This window comes from Lissotriton helveticus, chromosome 3_1 (assembly GCF_964261635.1).
Source record: "Lissotriton helveticus chromosome 3_1, aLisHel1.1, whole genome shotgun sequence".
In the NCBI taxonomy this organism is placed as follows: domain Eukaryota; kingdom Metazoa; phylum Chordata; class Amphibia; order Caudata; family Salamandridae; genus Lissotriton; species Lissotriton helveticus.
Window position 1 is genome coordinate 169,697,884 of NC_136061.1, and position 17,281 is coordinate 169,715,164.

Genomic DNA, 17,281 nt, shown 5'->3' on the forward strand with positions numbered 1-17,281 from the left:
ATGTGTTGGTGTGTATTGGTCGACATGTTTCTACCAATGGGCTAGTGCCCGGTATTCCTCAGGACCAAAAAACAGGAAGACGGAAGGTGTGGGCCCCCTAAAAGGCACACCCTATCCTGATCCCCTGTAGACCCACTTGCAAGTTGCTAGGGGTGTATGTGCTCAACTGAATAAGTGAGCAAACAGTAAAAAGTGAAAAAGAGACCTGTGAAGAAAAAGGATAAAAGCAAATATCAATTATGATCACATTTACTCTCCTGTAACGTCGTGGAGTGTCTCTATGTTGTGAAATACCATGCCATAGAGGTTCATATCAAACCCTCCGGGTAAAGAACGTGACATCCGAAGATGCTGAGCATTTGTATAGATCAATTGGTGCGTGCATAGCTGCATGCGTTATGCTTATCGTAATTATATACCAACTAGGTGACGCACTCACAGGGTGCGTGCAACATAACATGCGTGCTTGTTGGGCGATGGTATGTCTGAATAATCACCTTAGTGCGCTGAACTCATTGTTTCTAGTGGCTATAAGTAAATTGTGCTATAGTTGCGTGCGCATAGGTCTTAGGTGACGTACATTATCGTGAAAATGACCGTGAAAATGACGTACATGACTGACACACATAAAACACTTAGGAGTACACATAGGTTTAGTGGCATGAGTCGAGGCTTACTTAAATAAGAGCTCTTAGGTGCTTCATCGGGCAGGGCGTAGGCTCTTCACAGCAGGAAAACATATTCTGCAATGGCGGAATATAGGGAGAGTGAGCTGTGCGCTTATCAGGGGAGGCCGGTATCGCGGAGTGAGAAGCGCCATAGTGAGCCGATCCGAGTGGGATTCTCGGAAGGGCAAGCGCGTCCGCTTGGAAAGGGGAAGGGCATCTACTTACAGTTGGCTGGTGAAGCGGTTAGACTGTAACCTACTGCCATGGTTCCCTGCTCGGCTAGTGCTGCCGATCTCTGCAGGTTGTGTTAAGAGGCGTCGGCCACTTCCGGGGTGGGCGTGGCTGGACGTCCGTTGGGGCGTGGCTGCGCACTTCACGCAAGTGGTGACGCTTAGGTAAGCCCGAGTACCGGGCTCAGCCGGAAGAATATAAACAATCGTGCTAGCGTGTTAATAAATAAAAATAATGGAAAACGCGTCACACACAGGGAATACGGATTAAAGGGGGACAATTGCTGAAGGAGATTACATTTGAAGCGTCGACAGAGAACCTGTCTGGGAAAGAAACATATAAACAGAGGGTATCGTCATATGTGTTGGCAGGATGGCATAACTCGAGTGACTGGGAGCATAGTACATTGGAAGAGCGAGTTACGCGTCTCCCTACTGGGTTAGGGAACTAAGGGACAAGCTCTGGGCGGCAGGTTAAGCAGTCCATGTAATGGTGCTTAGATGTAGAAAAAATGATGAAAAGAGAATCAAATTATTTGAATACTGTGGCCCATGGAATATTATCGTTAAGGCCCGTCTTGTGGGTGGAAAGTCTATAAATCCAACGCTGTTCCTTTTCAAACAAGCGTACTTGGGCATTGGGACCTGGTTGGATTTGTTCAATGACAGTCTATCTCATATCGTTGGGGGTATGGTGTACTGTCAGAAAATGCTCTGTAAGTCTGGTATTATTCTTTTTGCATCTCACTGTGCTTCGATGTTCTGATATTCGCAATTTTACTTTGCGCGTTGTCATTCCTATGTAGGGTATACCACAGGTACATCTGATCAAGTATATGACATTGGAACTATTACAGTTTGTATGTGATCTCTGTTCCCATGTTTTTCCTTGTTCAAGATCCAGGGTCTTTGTGTTGTCAGTGAGGTGGCAGACGCTACAGTCCCCGCATCTGGAGTGTCCAGTCACTGGTGGAAGCCCCCATATGGCTGTGATGGTTGGGTTGGTGTTGGTTGCAGTTATCTTTGGCCGGGTGTTGACCAAGGTGTCTTTCAGGCTGCGTGCCTTTTTGTAGGAAAAAAGGGGTTTCTCCCATTTGTATTTGCCAGTGCAAAGTATAGACCAATGTTTTCGTATGCTTTTGCTCACCTGATTCGATACTGCATTGTATGTTGTGACACATGTGAGTGGGATGTCTTCCTTGTTTTTGGGTAGCTCCTCAAGTAGGGCTTCTCGTGGTTGGTTCCTTGCTCGTTTCTGGCATTTATTGATGATTTTCTGGGGGTAGCCTTGATTGGTGAGTTTTTAGTGAGGTCTTGCGCCTGTTGTTTGTAGTCAGATATTTTACTACAGTTCCTTCTTAGTCGTAGGTACTGTCCATATGGTAAGTTTTCCCTGAGGGGGCGGGGATGGAAGCTGTCATATCTCAGTAAATTATTTTTGGCAGTTGGCTTAAAGTGTGTTTTAGTTATCAAGCTCTCGTTTTCTCTTTGGATTTCAATGTCCAGGAAGACCATCTTGTTTTTGTCTATGCTGTGTGTAAATCTTAGGTTTGGATCACAGTAGTTAAGCCAAGTAATGAACGACATTAATGTCTCTTGTGGCCCTTGCCAAATGGTGAAGACATCATCTATGTATCGCCGCCAGAATTTTATGTAAGAACCATAGGGATTGTCAGCTGACAAGATGAAATTCTTCTCGAAGTCGTAGACGTAAAGTCCCGCTACACTCGGGGCAAAAACACTGCCCATGGAAGTCCCCCCAACTTGGAGGTACAAAGAGCCATCATATTCGAAAAAGTTCCTTTTGAGGGCGAGGATCGCGCAATTTACAATGAATTCTTTGGGGGTGCGATGGTTCCATTCAGAATTGTCAAGTGTTTGCCTCAGTACCTCAATTGTAGCATCTTGAGGTATGTTGGTGTAGAGGCTTTCTATGTCAAAGCTTACAAGAATGTAGTCTTCTTCTACTTTGATGTGGCTGTGGGTCTGATTAGCAGGCCCACAGCCACATCTAAGTCGAAAACCAGTAAAGCAAAAGCAAAAAGTGGGGGTGACCATAGGAAGCAGACCCTACTCTCCTACAACTACTGCCTGGACAGCCAAGTCCGGAGAGATGGCTTCTTTGGCCGTTCCGTGCTCCAGGACTTTCTGGTGTGATCTTGGTTTGCAGACTCACCACCGGGGTTGGTATTGCTGGTGTATCTATTATAAGGTAAGGAATCAAACACTAACCTGTTTCTTTCAGATACACAAGTTACTTACCTTCAGTAACGATATATCTGTAAGAAACAGTAGTTAGTGTTAGATTCCTTACCCGCCCCACCCATCCTCCCCATTCTGCGAACCGATATCTAGGGTTAAGGTCATTCCTTTGAGGGCCCTAATTGTATGACACCAGTGTCGGTTTTTATCATGGCTCTGCGATTCTGGCGCGGAAAAGCTATGTATAAGAACTGACGTCAGCGCACGAGGGCAGCGTCTAATCCGACGACGTCATCACGGCGCCGACGACGGACGCGGAGCCGCGGACGACTCCTACCGACGCCCAAGGGTACTGCTATGCAAAACTTTCCAGTTCCAGTCTGACGCCTTGGGATATTCTAAGGTAAGGAATCTAACACTAACTACTGTTTCTTACGGATATATCGTTACCGAAGGTAAATAACTTGTGCTTCTCTTCCAGGGGATACTCATTAAAGTCATAAGCACAGAATTATCTCCGCCCATGAGCGGGAACCCGGAACACATAAACAATATACATATATATGTGTAAATATACCAAAATGTACATAGTACTAAACTAATTATACACATATACATGTATAAGACCCATAATATGCCGCCTAACATATATACATAGGCTAATAAAGCCAAACTTACACACGTTCTGTAGCATGAAAATATGCTATATATCAATGCAATAAACAGGCATGATCCTAAAATGCATTTCATAACCATGAAAACCTTTTATTTTCATCAATGAACCTGTTGTAAACAGTTATTACGAAAAATCAAGAAGGGGGGGGTAGAGTTTTGATCCTTTCAGTCTCCTAGGTTCATACTAACAATCAAAAGTGGAAAGGATCACTACTCCTGCAGAACCCAAGGTGCAGGATGTACGGGGTGTCTCCCAAATATTAACCCTAATGCACGTGTCTTTTCGTTGTTCTATTGTTCTGATCTCGTGGCGGTATATACTGGGTACCTGCTTTGTGAAGTACACGTAAGTGCATAATCATTGGGTTATTTTTTGTAAAATGCACCCTCCACCGGGAGGTTCTTTTTGGGTTGTGACAGTAGTGATCGTGAAAGTGGTTGGTGAGTGAGAAAGGTAAGGGATATAGTTAAAATACCCGTACAGCCAGATTGTTTATTTTAATTGGTCTGGATTCGGGTAGCTTCAATGAGCTTTTAATATGAAAGGTAAGTGCGTTTATTGGATTGATTTTAGGAAGTCCAAACGCATTTATTCAGTACGAAAAAAATGTGGGGGGGAGGTCGACATGTTTCTGCCCTAGTAGCCGTGAGGCGGTCTGTGGGCATTCATCAGGACCGGTGAGTGAAAGTGTGTAAGGAAAGGAATATTATTAACCTGTTCCTTGGTGCGAGGTCACTTGGTACCTGTAAAGATAAAAATACGCACAAAACTGACATATAGACAAGGGGGAGGGGGAAACACGAATGGGAAACATATATGTACAATTGTACTCAACCAGAAATACTGGTTCTGGTAAAACAACTAAAAGATGCCAATACTTTCTTATGTACACTGTTGCTAAGGCTACGCACCTTTCATCCTCATGCCTCTAAATTCTCGGGTGTGTCAAAATGGACTAGTCAAACTGTGTACTTAATACACTACCGTGTGGTATCTCTCTCTCAACGTGCCAGGTGTTTCTCGCACTTTATAAGTGGAAATGCGGGTGTTGAAACATAGACATGCAGGGTGAGCAAGCATGGTGTCATCTCTCATGTTTAATTCAATGATAATGTTTGTGGTTCTATATTTTCACTTCGAGGTTGGGACAGAGTGACTATAAGTGTTTTAATAGACATGCAATGTGAGCATGCGTGAGGCCACCTCTCTTATAGCCTATATTGATTAAGCTATGGTCCGGTTGTCATATGTGAAATGATGGCCACTTATATTGCAACTTTAAATTGGGGGTTGGCCGGGGGGGGGGGGTTTAGGAGGCGGATTAGCTGGCGCTCGTGGTGTTTAGATGCTTGGGGCTTTACCTTTGGTGATTCGAGCTAAAGTAGCTCACTTCGGATAGGAACATACCTCATGTTAAATAGCGCATTGCGACATCAGTTGGGAGGCGCTGGGTTGCGGATGGCTGTTGGAAAATAGGCAGGTTTAAATACCAGGTCAAAAAATACTTGCTGTTTGCCGGTTTCGAATTCGGCGTGATTCCATACCAATTTGCCTCGCTACCGTAGCTAACAGCTTGTGCTGTCGCAGCCTTCAGCCAACCGAAAATCATTCTGATAGGCTTCCGGGGGCTTTTTTTAAGAGGATCTTGTGCCGTGTATTCGATCGAGTCGAAGACAGACTATGTTATGGTAGTTTTTTTGTGTATAAAGACAGACTTGGCGTGGTTTTTCGGAGTACGATTAATTATGTTTAAATAAATTTTTATACACCAAGTGACTTGTCAATTGTGAATTGGCCCGTAAAAATGGATATTAACATTATGAGCACAGTAATCCTACATGGCGACTTCGTGGGTGGAATACAGACTGACACACAGCATCTGACCTCAATTGGGTTGCGACAGCACAAGCTGTTAGCTACGGTAGCGAGGCAAATTGGTATGGAATCACGCCGAATTCGAAACCGGCAAACAGCAAGTATTTTTTGACCTGGTATTTAAACTGGCCTATTTTCCAACAGCCATCCGCACCCCAGCGCCTCCCAACTGATGTCGCAATGCGCTATATAACATGAGGTATGTTCCTATCCGAAGCGAGCTACTTTAGCTCGAATCACCAAAGGTAAAGCCCCAAGCATCTAAACACCACGAGCGCCAGCTAATCCGCCTCCTAAACCCCCCCCCCCCCCCCCCGGCCAACCCCCAATTTAGAGTTGCAATATAACTGGCCATCATTTCACATATGACAACCGGACCATAGCTTAATCAATATAGGCTATAAGAGAGGTGGCCTCACGCATGCTCACATTGCATGTCTATTAAAACACTTATAGTCACTCTGTCCCAACCTCGAAGTGAAAATATAGAACCACAAACATTATCATTGAATTAAACATGAGAGATGACACCATGCTTGCTCACCCTGCATGTCTATGTTTCAACACCCGCATTTCCACTTATAAAGTGCGAGAAACGCCTGGCACGTTGAGAGAGAGATACCACACAGTAGTGTATTAAGTACACAGTTTGACTAGTCCATTTTGACACACCCGAGAATGTAGAGGCATGAGAATGAAAGGTGCGTAGCCTTAGCAACTGTGTACATAAGAAAGTATTGCCATCTTTTAGTTGTTTTACCAGAACCAGTATTTCTGGTTGAGTACAATTGTACATATATGTTTCCCATTCGTGTTTCCCCCTCCCCCTTGTCTATATGTCAGTTTTGTGTGTATTTTTATCTTTACAGGTACCAAGTGACCTCGCACCAAGGAACAGGTTAATAATATTCCTTTCCTTACACACTTTCACTCACCGGTCCTGATGAATGCCCACAGACCGCCTCACGGCTACTAGGGCAGAAACATGTCGACCTCCCCCCCCCACATTTTTTTCGCACTGAATAAATGCGTTTGGACTTCCTAAAATCAATCCAATAAACGCACTTACATTTCATATTAAAAGCTCATTGAAGCTACCCGAATCCAGACCAATTAAAATAAACAATCTGGCTGTACGGGTATTTTAACTATATCCCTTACCTTTCTCACTCACCAACCACTTTCACGATCACTACTATCACAACCCAAAAAGAACCTCCCGGTGGAGGGTGCATTTTACAAAAAATAACCCAATGATTATGCACTTACGTGTACTTCACAAAGCGGGTACCCAGTATATACCGCCACGAGATCAGAACAATAGAACAACGAAAAGACACGTGCATGAGGGTTAATATTTGGGAGACACCCCGTACATCCTGCACCTTGGGTTCTGCAGGACTAGTGATCCTTTCCACTTTTGATTGTTAGTAAACAGTTATTAGCCTAAAAGGCTGCATATGAAAAAATTTCTGTGTACAGAAAATCAGACTGGCACCCTGCCTTTAAGGCCCCAGAGAATCTGCACACTTTGCCTTTACGGCCTCCAGGAGAATTCTGTTCCCATAATGCCCCACAGGTGACAGTTAGGCTAGTTCTTTTTTCCGGCTTGTTCTGTGAGGAACCTGGAACTTGAGCTCGGCTAATTTTTGGCGTTTTTTTCTGTCAGAAGTTGGTTTTTTCTTGTCTTTTTTGACCATATACTACTCTAGTGGTGGTTTAATACCTTTTTCTGACTAAACTGTTGGTATTTTTTTAGTCAGAATGCCACCTTTATTTTACAAATGTCCTTCCTGTGGGAAGAAGATGTCAAAAACGGACCCACACTCTGTTTGTGTGGTTTGTCTTCCAGCTTCTCATAAGGTGGAAGAGTGTTATCACTGCCTCAACCTTTCTAATAGGACTTTAAGAGAAAGGGAGAAAATGAGGTTGCTGGGCCTTCTGGAGAGAGAAAGCCGTGGTGAGAAGGGCTCCAAGAGCTTGTTGTCATCTGCTAAGCCATCTTCTCAACCCAAACGTCGAAGAACAGCTTCTCCTGAAGGTAGAACTAAGAAACATCGACTCGAGGGAGCGTCTCCGTCAAAAAAGGTGCGCTCAGCGTCGAGATCCAGATCGCCGTCAGCCTTGTCGGCGTCGAAGAAGGCTCCATCGACGTCGAGGCCATCGCCGGTGAGGGTATACAACCTTTACCACGACCTACCTTTACCACGCAACTTTTACAACGCAGGACCCTTTACCACGCATACCATTACAACGCTGGTATTTACAACGCAGATACCTTTACAACGCATACCATTACAACGTAAGTATTGGTAAGTATATAATTTTATTTAAAATATTTTAGGTTTGGGTTTTGGGTAAATGGGTATTTTTAGGGTTTAGGGTCAGTTTTCAGTTTTTGGGTAAAGGGGTATTTTTAGGGTTCAGGGTCAGTTTTCAGTTTTTGGGTAAAGGGGTATTTTTAGGGTTCAGGGTCAGTTTTCAGTTTTTGGGAACAGGGGTATTTTTAGGGTTCAGGGTCAGTTTTCAGTTTTTGGGTACAGGGGTATTTTTAGGGTTCAGGGTCAGTTTTCAGTTTTTGGGGTACAGGGGTATTTTTAGGGTTCAGGGTCAGTTTTCAGTTTTTGGGGTACAGGGGTATTTTTAGAGTTCAGGGCTGGGTTTGGGTTTTGGGGTACAGGGGTATTTTTAGGTTTCAGGGTTGGGTTTGGGTTTTGGGGTACAGGGGTATTTTTAGGGTTCAGGGCTGGGTTTGGGTTTTGGGGTTCAGGGGTATTTTTAACATATATATTTAAAAATTAATAAATAAATATTAATATAAATAATTAAAATATTAAATATTAAAATAATAATTTATTAATTAAAAAAAATATTATTAATAATTACATTATTTTACCATATTATTTACTTACCTATACTTACGTTGTAATGGTATGCGTTGTAATAGTACCTGCGTTGTAAATACCAGCGTTGTAATGGTATGCGTGGTAAAGGGTCCTGCGTTGTAAAAAATGCGTGGTAATGGTCTGCGTGGTAAAAGAACGCGTGGTAACGTCATATATCCCCGGTGAGGCAAGGTTCAGCGTCTAGACAGTCGCCGTCGAACTCCCTTTCGACGTCGAGACATGTGGTGTCGATTGCAGTAAGGACGACGTCGGGGGTGCGACGTCGAAGGATCGTAAGAGATCGACATCGAGGGAAGAGAGGCGTCCGACTTCGAAGGATCGAGTGTCGACGTCGAAGGATCCAGTGTCGACGTCGAGAGAGTCATCGGTCGACGTCGAAGGAGAGACGACGGTCGAGGGAGAGACGTGAGTCGTCGTCGAGAAAAAGGTCGACGTCGAGAGGCGAAGGAAGATCGGCGTCGAAGAGTTCGACGTCGAGACCTAAGAAGAAAAGAAGGTCGAGGTCTCCATCGCGACGTAGGTCGACGTCGAAACATGCTTCGGGCTCGAAGCATGGAGTGTCAGAGTCTAGGTCTCCCCCACCTGATGAAAGGTCGGTTTCGAGACTATCAAGACCAGCCTCTCGGACCTCACTTAGGTCTTTGTCGAGGTCAGAAATAAGTCCACAACCTTTAGTGGCGTCTACACCGCAGGGTCAGCAAAAAGACAGGTCTGCGACGGGTCAAGAGGCAGCGCACCAGGGCTCTTCTGTGGTGGCGCATTCCTCCTCAACCTCAGGGCACGTGTCAGATGACAGACAATTGGTGCCCAGACAACGGACTCCATCTGGCTCATCTAAATCTGAGCGGAGTGTAATCTCCGGAGCCTCCAAGTCTTTAGCAGGGCTGCATATTGTGCAGGTTTCACCTGAGGCTTCACCTGAGCGTGCAGAGCGGCCTCTTAACATGTTACCGAGGTGGCTGGAAAGCCTGAGGCATTGGAAGAGGCGTCCAGATGAAGGACTGATGGGGATGAGGGCTCCGGTCCCTCAGACGGAGCTGCATAGAAGATCACGCTCGAAATCCCTAGTGAGAGAGAGATCATGTTCGAGGGAACGTAGGAGGCAGCGATCGGCAACTCCTCAGAGACGGCGTAGAACCCCTTCACCATCTTCTACGTCATCTTCGTCCTCTTCAAGGTCTTCATATAGAGACTATTCTCCCACTATATCATCTACTTCGCCTTCCAGAGTGTCTCCTGTAGATGATTTGAGCACATTTAATGATGTACTATGTCGTGGGGCGAATAAGGTCAACATCAAGATGGCAGTTCCCCAAGTGACAACGTCAGTCATCTTTGAAACCCTGCATCACAAGACGACTGGCAGGCCCCTTCTGCCGTTAGTGCCCGGTTTGATAGAACCAGCAATGAGAACATTCTTGACTCCGGCCACAGTGGGTTCAGGTCCTTCTAGGATTGCAAAAAAGTACAAGGCTACAGAAGAAGATCCACTATTTTTGCGCTCTGACCTACCTCCAGACTCACTTATTGTGGCGGCAGTCAGAAAAGCGCATTCTGCAGCATCTACCTCTTCTGCTCCACCTGAAAAGGATAGCAAGAGTATGGATTCCTTAGGGCGAAGGATGTGTAACACCTCGGGGTCGGTCATGAGAGTGGCCAGTGCGGCAGCCTTACTGGGCCGCTATGATCGTCTGCTATGGGACTCGGTGGCTCGTTTCGCGGATAAACTCCCTAAGGAAGATCAAAAGGATTTCCTGGAGATTGTGGAAGAAGGCGGACTGGTAGCTAACCAGAGCATTAGCGCGGCTGCTGATTCGGCGGATCTGTCAGCGCCAGGCTATGCGCACGGTATTTGTGCTAGGCGTTCAGCTTGATTGCGCCTTACTGGGCTAAAGCCTGAGGCCCAGAGGAAAATAGTGAATTTACCGTTCAATGGTTCAACTCTGTTTGGATCTCATGCTGACGATGAGATGTCCAAGATGAAAGTGGAGTTGGACACTCTTAAGGCCGTAGGTCTTGAAAAGAAGAAAGAATTTAAACGTCGGGGTAATTTTCGTCCTTTTGACAAGAGATCTTTCCAGCAGAGGAGCCAACAGACGAATTGGTCCTCGCAAAATCAAGGCCAGAATCAACAGAGGTCGCAATTCCAACAGCGGCGACCTGGGCGAGGCGGAGGGAATGGAAATAGGCAGCAGTTATCCGCTACCAAACAGCCTCAAAAACAATGAACGGAGGCTTCCTCCACAACCGTGTGCCACTCCGGTTGGAGGAAGTATTGTGTGTTTTCTGGACGAGTGGAAACAGATCACAAAGGACAGATGGGTGCTGAGTATCATTCAGAGCGGGTATCTTTTGAGATTCAAGAAGCCCCCCCCTATCATGCGTCCTCTAAAGATGTTACAGTGGAATGTAAAACGTTTACAACAGGAAGCGAACATCCTTCTGAAGAAGAAGGCCATAGAACTAGTTCCATCTCAGCAGAGATATCAAGGCCTGTACTCTCGATTTTTTCTCGTAAAGAAAAAAGGTCCAGCTACGGAGTTCAGACCCATTCTGGATTTGAGACTGTTGAACAGATTCATTCGAAAGGAGAGGTTTTGAATGCTGGCTCTTCATCAGATCTTCCCCCAGTTACATCAGGGAGATTGGATGTGCTCCATCGATCTGAAGGATGCTTATTTTCATATTCCTGTATCCAGAAAACATCGCAAGTTTCTCAGGTTTCAAGTAGCTGCTCATCACTATCAGTACGCAGTACTCCCATTCGGCCTGAGATCAGCTCCCAGAACATTTTCCAAATGTATGGCGGTAGTTGCGGCTTGTCTTCGAAAGAGACGGATTTTCATATATCCGTACTTAGACGACTGGCTTCTGAAGAGTTCATCCCCATCTCTACTGGAAGAACATCTATCGATATGCCTCCACCTCATGTGCAAGTTGGGTCTTCAAGTCAATTACAAGAAGTCCATAATGAACCCCACCCAGAAGATCCACTACCTGGGTGCTCAACTGGACACGGAAAAAGAAAACGTGTGTCCTTCGGAGGAGAGGTGGTTATCCATCAAGGCGAAGTGTATTCTTCTCCTTCAGTCTGCACATCCGACAGTTCGGCAAGTGTCCTCTCTCCTGGGGTCCATGGCATCGTGCATCTTCATCGTTCCAAACGCACGTTTGCATATGCGTCCTCTACAACAGTGTCTGGAAGATCAGTGGAAGCAGAGGACTGGATGCTGGGAGGATCGAATTCATCTCCAACAGTCTGCAAGAGATTCCATCCGGTGGTGGATGAAGAAGACACACTTGATGAAGGGAGTTCCTTTTCATCAGGACCCACCAACGCAGACTCTGATCACAGACGCCTCTCTCCAAGGTTGGGGGGCGCATATGGGCCCTCTGCAGGTACAAGGGCTATGGTCAGACTTCGAGAAAGGATATCACATCAATCTACTCAACCTCAGAGCGGTCCATCTTGCTCTTGAGTCCCTGGCTCTATCTCTACAGACTTGGTCCCTCCTGGTGCAAACAGACAATACAACCACAATGTATTACTTAAACAAGCAGGGGGGTTCCAGGACTCTGGCGATAGAAGCCCAGACCATCTGGCATTGGTTGCTAGCACGAGACCTGTCAATAACAGCGGTTCACCTGCCAGGGAGTCTCAACTCACAGGCGGACGACCTCAGCAGAGACTTCGTCAAAGCGCACGACTGGGTTCTCAAAGAGGCCGTCGCGCACAGCATTTTCCAGGCTTGGGGAACACCAGACATCGATCTGTTCGCAGACGCTGCAAACACAAAATGCCCCGTCTTCGCGCCGAGGTTCTCCCAGAGAGGGTCTCAAGGGAATGCCCTTTTGATAGACTGGTGTCAAATCTTGCTGTACGCTTTTCCACCGACACTGTTGATACCGGCAGTGATCAACCGGATGTACAAGACGGACTCCAGAATGATATTGATTTGCCCAGAGTGGCCACGCCAGTGGTGGTTCCCAGATCTCCTCCAGTTGTCAGAAGTGCCACACAGGAGATTGCCTTGTCGCCCGGATCTTCTGTCCAAACAGGAGGGGCGAGTGTTTCATCCCAATCTGCCCTCCCTGCGCTTGGCAGCGTGGCTCCTGAAGTCATCCAGTACGGGCACTTGCAGCTGAATCCGGAGTGTATGAACATCCTTAAGGAGGCAAAGCGGCCTTCTACAAGACAATCCTACAGATTTAAGTGGAAACGCTTTTACCTTTGGTGTCAGAGTAAGGGTCTTGACCCTATTCATGGTCAAGAACAGGTGATCTTACCTTATCTGCTTTACCTTGCTGAATCTGGTTTGCAGTTTAGTTCCATCAAAGTCCATCTTGCTGCAATAACTGCTTATAGAAAATCGCCAACACAGATATCTTTCTTTCGGATGCCTGTGGTGAAGGATTTTTTGGAAGGTTTAAGGAAGGTGTATCCTCCAGTCAGGTCTCCTTCTCCACCTTGGGAGCTTAATGTGGTGTTGACCAAGTTAATGGGTCCCCCCTTTGAACCCATACATAAAGCGTCTTTACAACACTTATCTTGGAAAGTAGCATTCCTGGTGGCCATCACTTCTGCTCGTAGGGTGAGCGAAATCCAGGCTCTGTGTTGCAAGGAACCATACACTATTTTTCATGGAAACAGAGTGGTGCTCAGAACTCATCCTGCTTTCCTGCCCAGGGTGGTGTCGGATTTTCATATTAATCAAACCATAACATTGCCTACTTTCTTCCCAAACCCTCCGAGCCCGGCTGAACGGGCTCTACATTCGTTAGATCTGAAAAGGGTTTTGAAATTTTACTTAGACAGAACAAAGTCTTTGAGGCACACGGACCGTCTGTTTGTGAACTATGGTCCTACGAATACTGGTTTGGCAGCGTCCAAGAGGTCCATTTCTAGATGGATAGTGTCATGTATCCTACTGGCATATCAGCTAGCCCACAAGTCTTTATCAGGTAGACCTAGGGCGCATTCTACGAGGGGGAATGCTTCCACCACAGCTCTCCTTAGGAATATGGCTATGTCAGAGATATGTAAAGCAGCTACTTGGCGTTCAGTGCATACGTTTACACGCCATTACTGTCTAGATTCTGATGCGCAGGTTGATGCACAAGTGGGACAAGCATCCCTCAGAAATTTGTTTGCTAATTCTAGCTGAACACTATGGTTTAAAAGTGTGGCTATGCACTTATCTGTTCGCCCGCTTCTGGTGGGTATGAGCTTGCTACTCTATTCAGTGCTTATGACTATTAATGAGTATCCCCTGGAAGGGAAGGATTAGTTACTTACCTGTAATCCTAGTTCTCTTCCAGGGGTATACCATTAAAGTCATAAGCACCCTCCCGCCTCCCCGGGCGAGCAGTAGCATTGAGTTTTCGATAAGTTATTATTGTAAAGGTTTTAAAGTGCTGATTCCTGCTAAGTTTAAGGTGCCGTACAAAAGAACTGGCCTAACTGTCACCTGTGGGGCATTATGGGAACAGAGTTCTCCTGGAGGCCTTAAAGGCAAAGTGTGCAGATTCTCTGGGGCCTTAAAGGCAGGGTGCCAGTCTGATTTTCTGTACACAGACATTTTTTCATATGCCGCCTTTTAGGCTAATAACTGTTTACAACAGGTTCTTTGATGAAAATAAAAGGTTTTCATGATTATGAAATGCATTTTAGGCTCATGCCTGTTTATTGCATTGATATATAGCATATTTTCATGCTACAGAACGTGTGTAAGTTTGGCTTTATTAGCCTATGTATATATGTTAGGCTGCATATTATGGGTTTTATAAATGTATATGTGTATAATTAGTTTAGTACTATGTACTTTTTGGTATATTTACACATCTATATGTATATTGTTTGTGTTCCGGGTTCCCGCTCATGGGCGGAGATAATTCCGGGTTCCCGCTCATGGGCGGAGATAATTCAGTGCTTATGACTTTAATGAGTATACCCCTGGAAGAGAACTAGGATTACAGGTAAGTAACCAATCCTTCTCATCCAGGGGTATACTCATCAAAGTCAAAAGCGACCCTCCCTCCTCCCAGGACGAGCATTTTAAAATTATTGTATATTGATTGCAGGTCTACTCAGGTGTCTATACACCATCAAAAAGAACTGACCTAAGTGCCACCTATAGTGCATCATGGGAGCAAGGGGTCTCCTGCAGGTCTTAAAGGCACGGTACCCTAACTCTAATGCCTTAAAGGAAAGGTGTCCGTGTTTCTTTGTTTCTGATTACTCTACTGCAGCCTATAGGCAACTGCCTGCAATTACAAGCATTCTTTATGGCAATAAAGCATTGTTGTGATTTTGGAAAAGGGGGTGGTGATGGACAGAGTTTCTGAATGATGCAGAATACTCTTACCAAGTCAAGAGATCATGGTTTAAATCCATCACCGTTTATTAGCTCAATGCACCATCCCAGCTCAGAACCTGGCTATATGCAAATTAGTCTGTTCCTGTCCCAGTGCATGATGGGAACAGGGCAAACCAAACTACCAAGCCAATTCTTATACTGGGAAGGAAACAAGCTTCCGGGGACCGGTTTCTGGCATCACAGCCTTTGTCGGCCCGGCTTGCTTGAATCCTGATGGTGCAATGAGCAAGGGACTCACGTCTGAGCATACCCTCCCACACATAGTGTGGATAAAAGCGATTTTGGAAAAGGGGGTGGTGATGGACAGAGTTTCTGAATGATGCAGAATACTCTTACCAAGTCAAGAGATCATGGTTTAAATCCATCACCAAGCATTGTTGTACAACAACTGTTTAGTGCTTCATCTTTTCCTTATGGGTGAGAAGGGTATGGGTACCTCAATGCAAACCTATGTAATTTTCGGCAGTTTTGCCATGTTGGAAACATTTTAGGCTGCATGTATATGTTTTCACATATGCATATATATGTATTTTCTATATGCACCGGGATCCCGCACATGGGCGGGGATTATTCATAGATTATGACTTTGAGTGTACCCCTGGATGAGAACTAGAATTACAGGTAAGTAACTAATCCTTCTTTCCCCCGCCTGAAATTTAGCTCTAGTTGCCCGCCTATCTTGAAAGCTTTCTAATCAAACGATAGGGTGAGAGAAACCATAAATACGCACAACATACAAAACCCGGGGACAAAAGACAAAGACCACCCTATTTTTATAGCGATCCAGCAGGTTCTTTTGCAGACTCTAGAACTACTATGTAAAAAAGCAAAGGCTATATAGGGAATAAATATGCCAATATCAGTACTCTATAGTAAAGTGAAACAAGCATTAAAAATGCAATAGATCTCGCCTTTGATTAAGTTAAAGCCACTTGCTTTGCTATACAATACCATTTGCAAAGCAAATGGCTTTACCTTAATCAAAGGCGAGACCTATTGCATTTTCATGGCTTGTTAATATGTAGGATGTAAGCCCAGCTCGTAGTGTTTTAGAGCAATCCACTCTCAGCCTTGGAATCTTAGCTAAAGATTCAGTGATATTACCCCTGTATTGTGTGATCTCCAGGCAGGTACATAACATGTTAGCAGATCTGCTGCTGGCTGCCTACATAGTATGCATTCCCCTGTATGTGTACGGTAGATTTTACTAAGAGCAAGAGGGGTAAGATAGGCACTATGCAATATATTGACTTGTATCAGGCGGAACCGGGCATCACTAGTTACAATCTTATGCTATCCCAGTACTCTCTCCCATTCTGAGTCACTTAAGCAGGCCCTTTCAGTTCTCCTCCTTGTTTTCACATTAAATCTGCTTCTCCTAAAGCAGGCCTATCCTTCTAGTAACAGACCTTTGTAAAGTTTTATGAAAACTGGTTTGTGAATATCGAGATATGTTTCACTATGAAGTCATTGTCTCGTTCCAGGAAAAAGAAATATCTACTCCGGAGTGTAAACATTTTGCTTCCCCTGGCAGTCGCAGCTCGGATCTTTCTGATATTTTGGAAGAGGAAGAAGATAATCAGCATGCCGAGGTGCCAACCAAAAGTAAATTTAGCCAGAACGATCATGACAACATCAGGGAAATTAGTGGAAAGGTAAAGTACTGTTTATTTACAAAATATGACAGTTATCTGTATATGAAACCCATGGCTTCCATTTCAATGGTTCTTTTGGTATAATATGAAAGCCATGAAATAGAAAGATTGGTCATACTCGTTTTGTCATCCTAAGCTGTTGAAACCAATCCTGATGTCTTGTCTGCTTGTGCATAACATGGATCAGGTGTTTCCAACGATGAGCTACTGATAGCTCTCCAGTTACCTAAATGCAGCACTCCTGTGGTTCAGCCCAGCCTAATAATATCGAAACTTTTGATCGTTCGAATTGATATATGTATAACAAAATGAAAAGCATGTATTTGAGTAAAAAATGTGGGCATTTTTATTTTCAGAACTCATAACCAGATGTGTGGAGAAAAATGGTTGAATGGTTGAATTTCCAAAATGTATTTAAAACTATTATTGGATAGAGACTCCTAGCCGCAGATTCCTTCACGTAGAATTAACCCTAGGCGTGAGACTGGATCCGTCTTTTTTTTTTTTTTTTTGCCACAGCATCTCTGCGCGCCGGGGGCGTGTGACATCACACGACTCCACCCATGCGTCGTCCGCGCACGTGACGTCAGCGAGGTCACATAAGACCCACCCTGGCGCGCCTACGTCAGTTTTTTCCTTTTCCGCGTGCAACGCAGATCCAATCCTTGCTACGGGTCTGTTTCTGGCCCTTA

The 17,281-nt window shown here is 45.0% G+C and overlaps 1 protein-coding gene across 7 annotated transcripts in view; it reads left to right on the plus strand.

Annotated features, from left to right (window-relative positions):
* The window catches only part of TSPOAP1 (TSPO associated protein 1), a 3,238,928-nt gene that overhangs the window by 2,523,719 nt on the left and 697,928 nt on the right, over positions 1 to 17,281 (plus strand). For all 7 annotated transcript variants that reach the window (XR_013608584.1, XR_013608585.1, XM_078679480.1 and 4 more), the window contains one exon: positions 16,419 to 16,589. Coding sequence is in view for 5 of the 7 variants with exons in the window: in XM_078679480.1 (XP_078535606.1) it covers positions 16,419 to 16,589 (171 nt within the window). In the remaining 2 variants the exon portion in view is untranslated. The remainder of the gene's footprint in view (positions 1 to 16,418; positions 16,590 to 17,281) is intronic.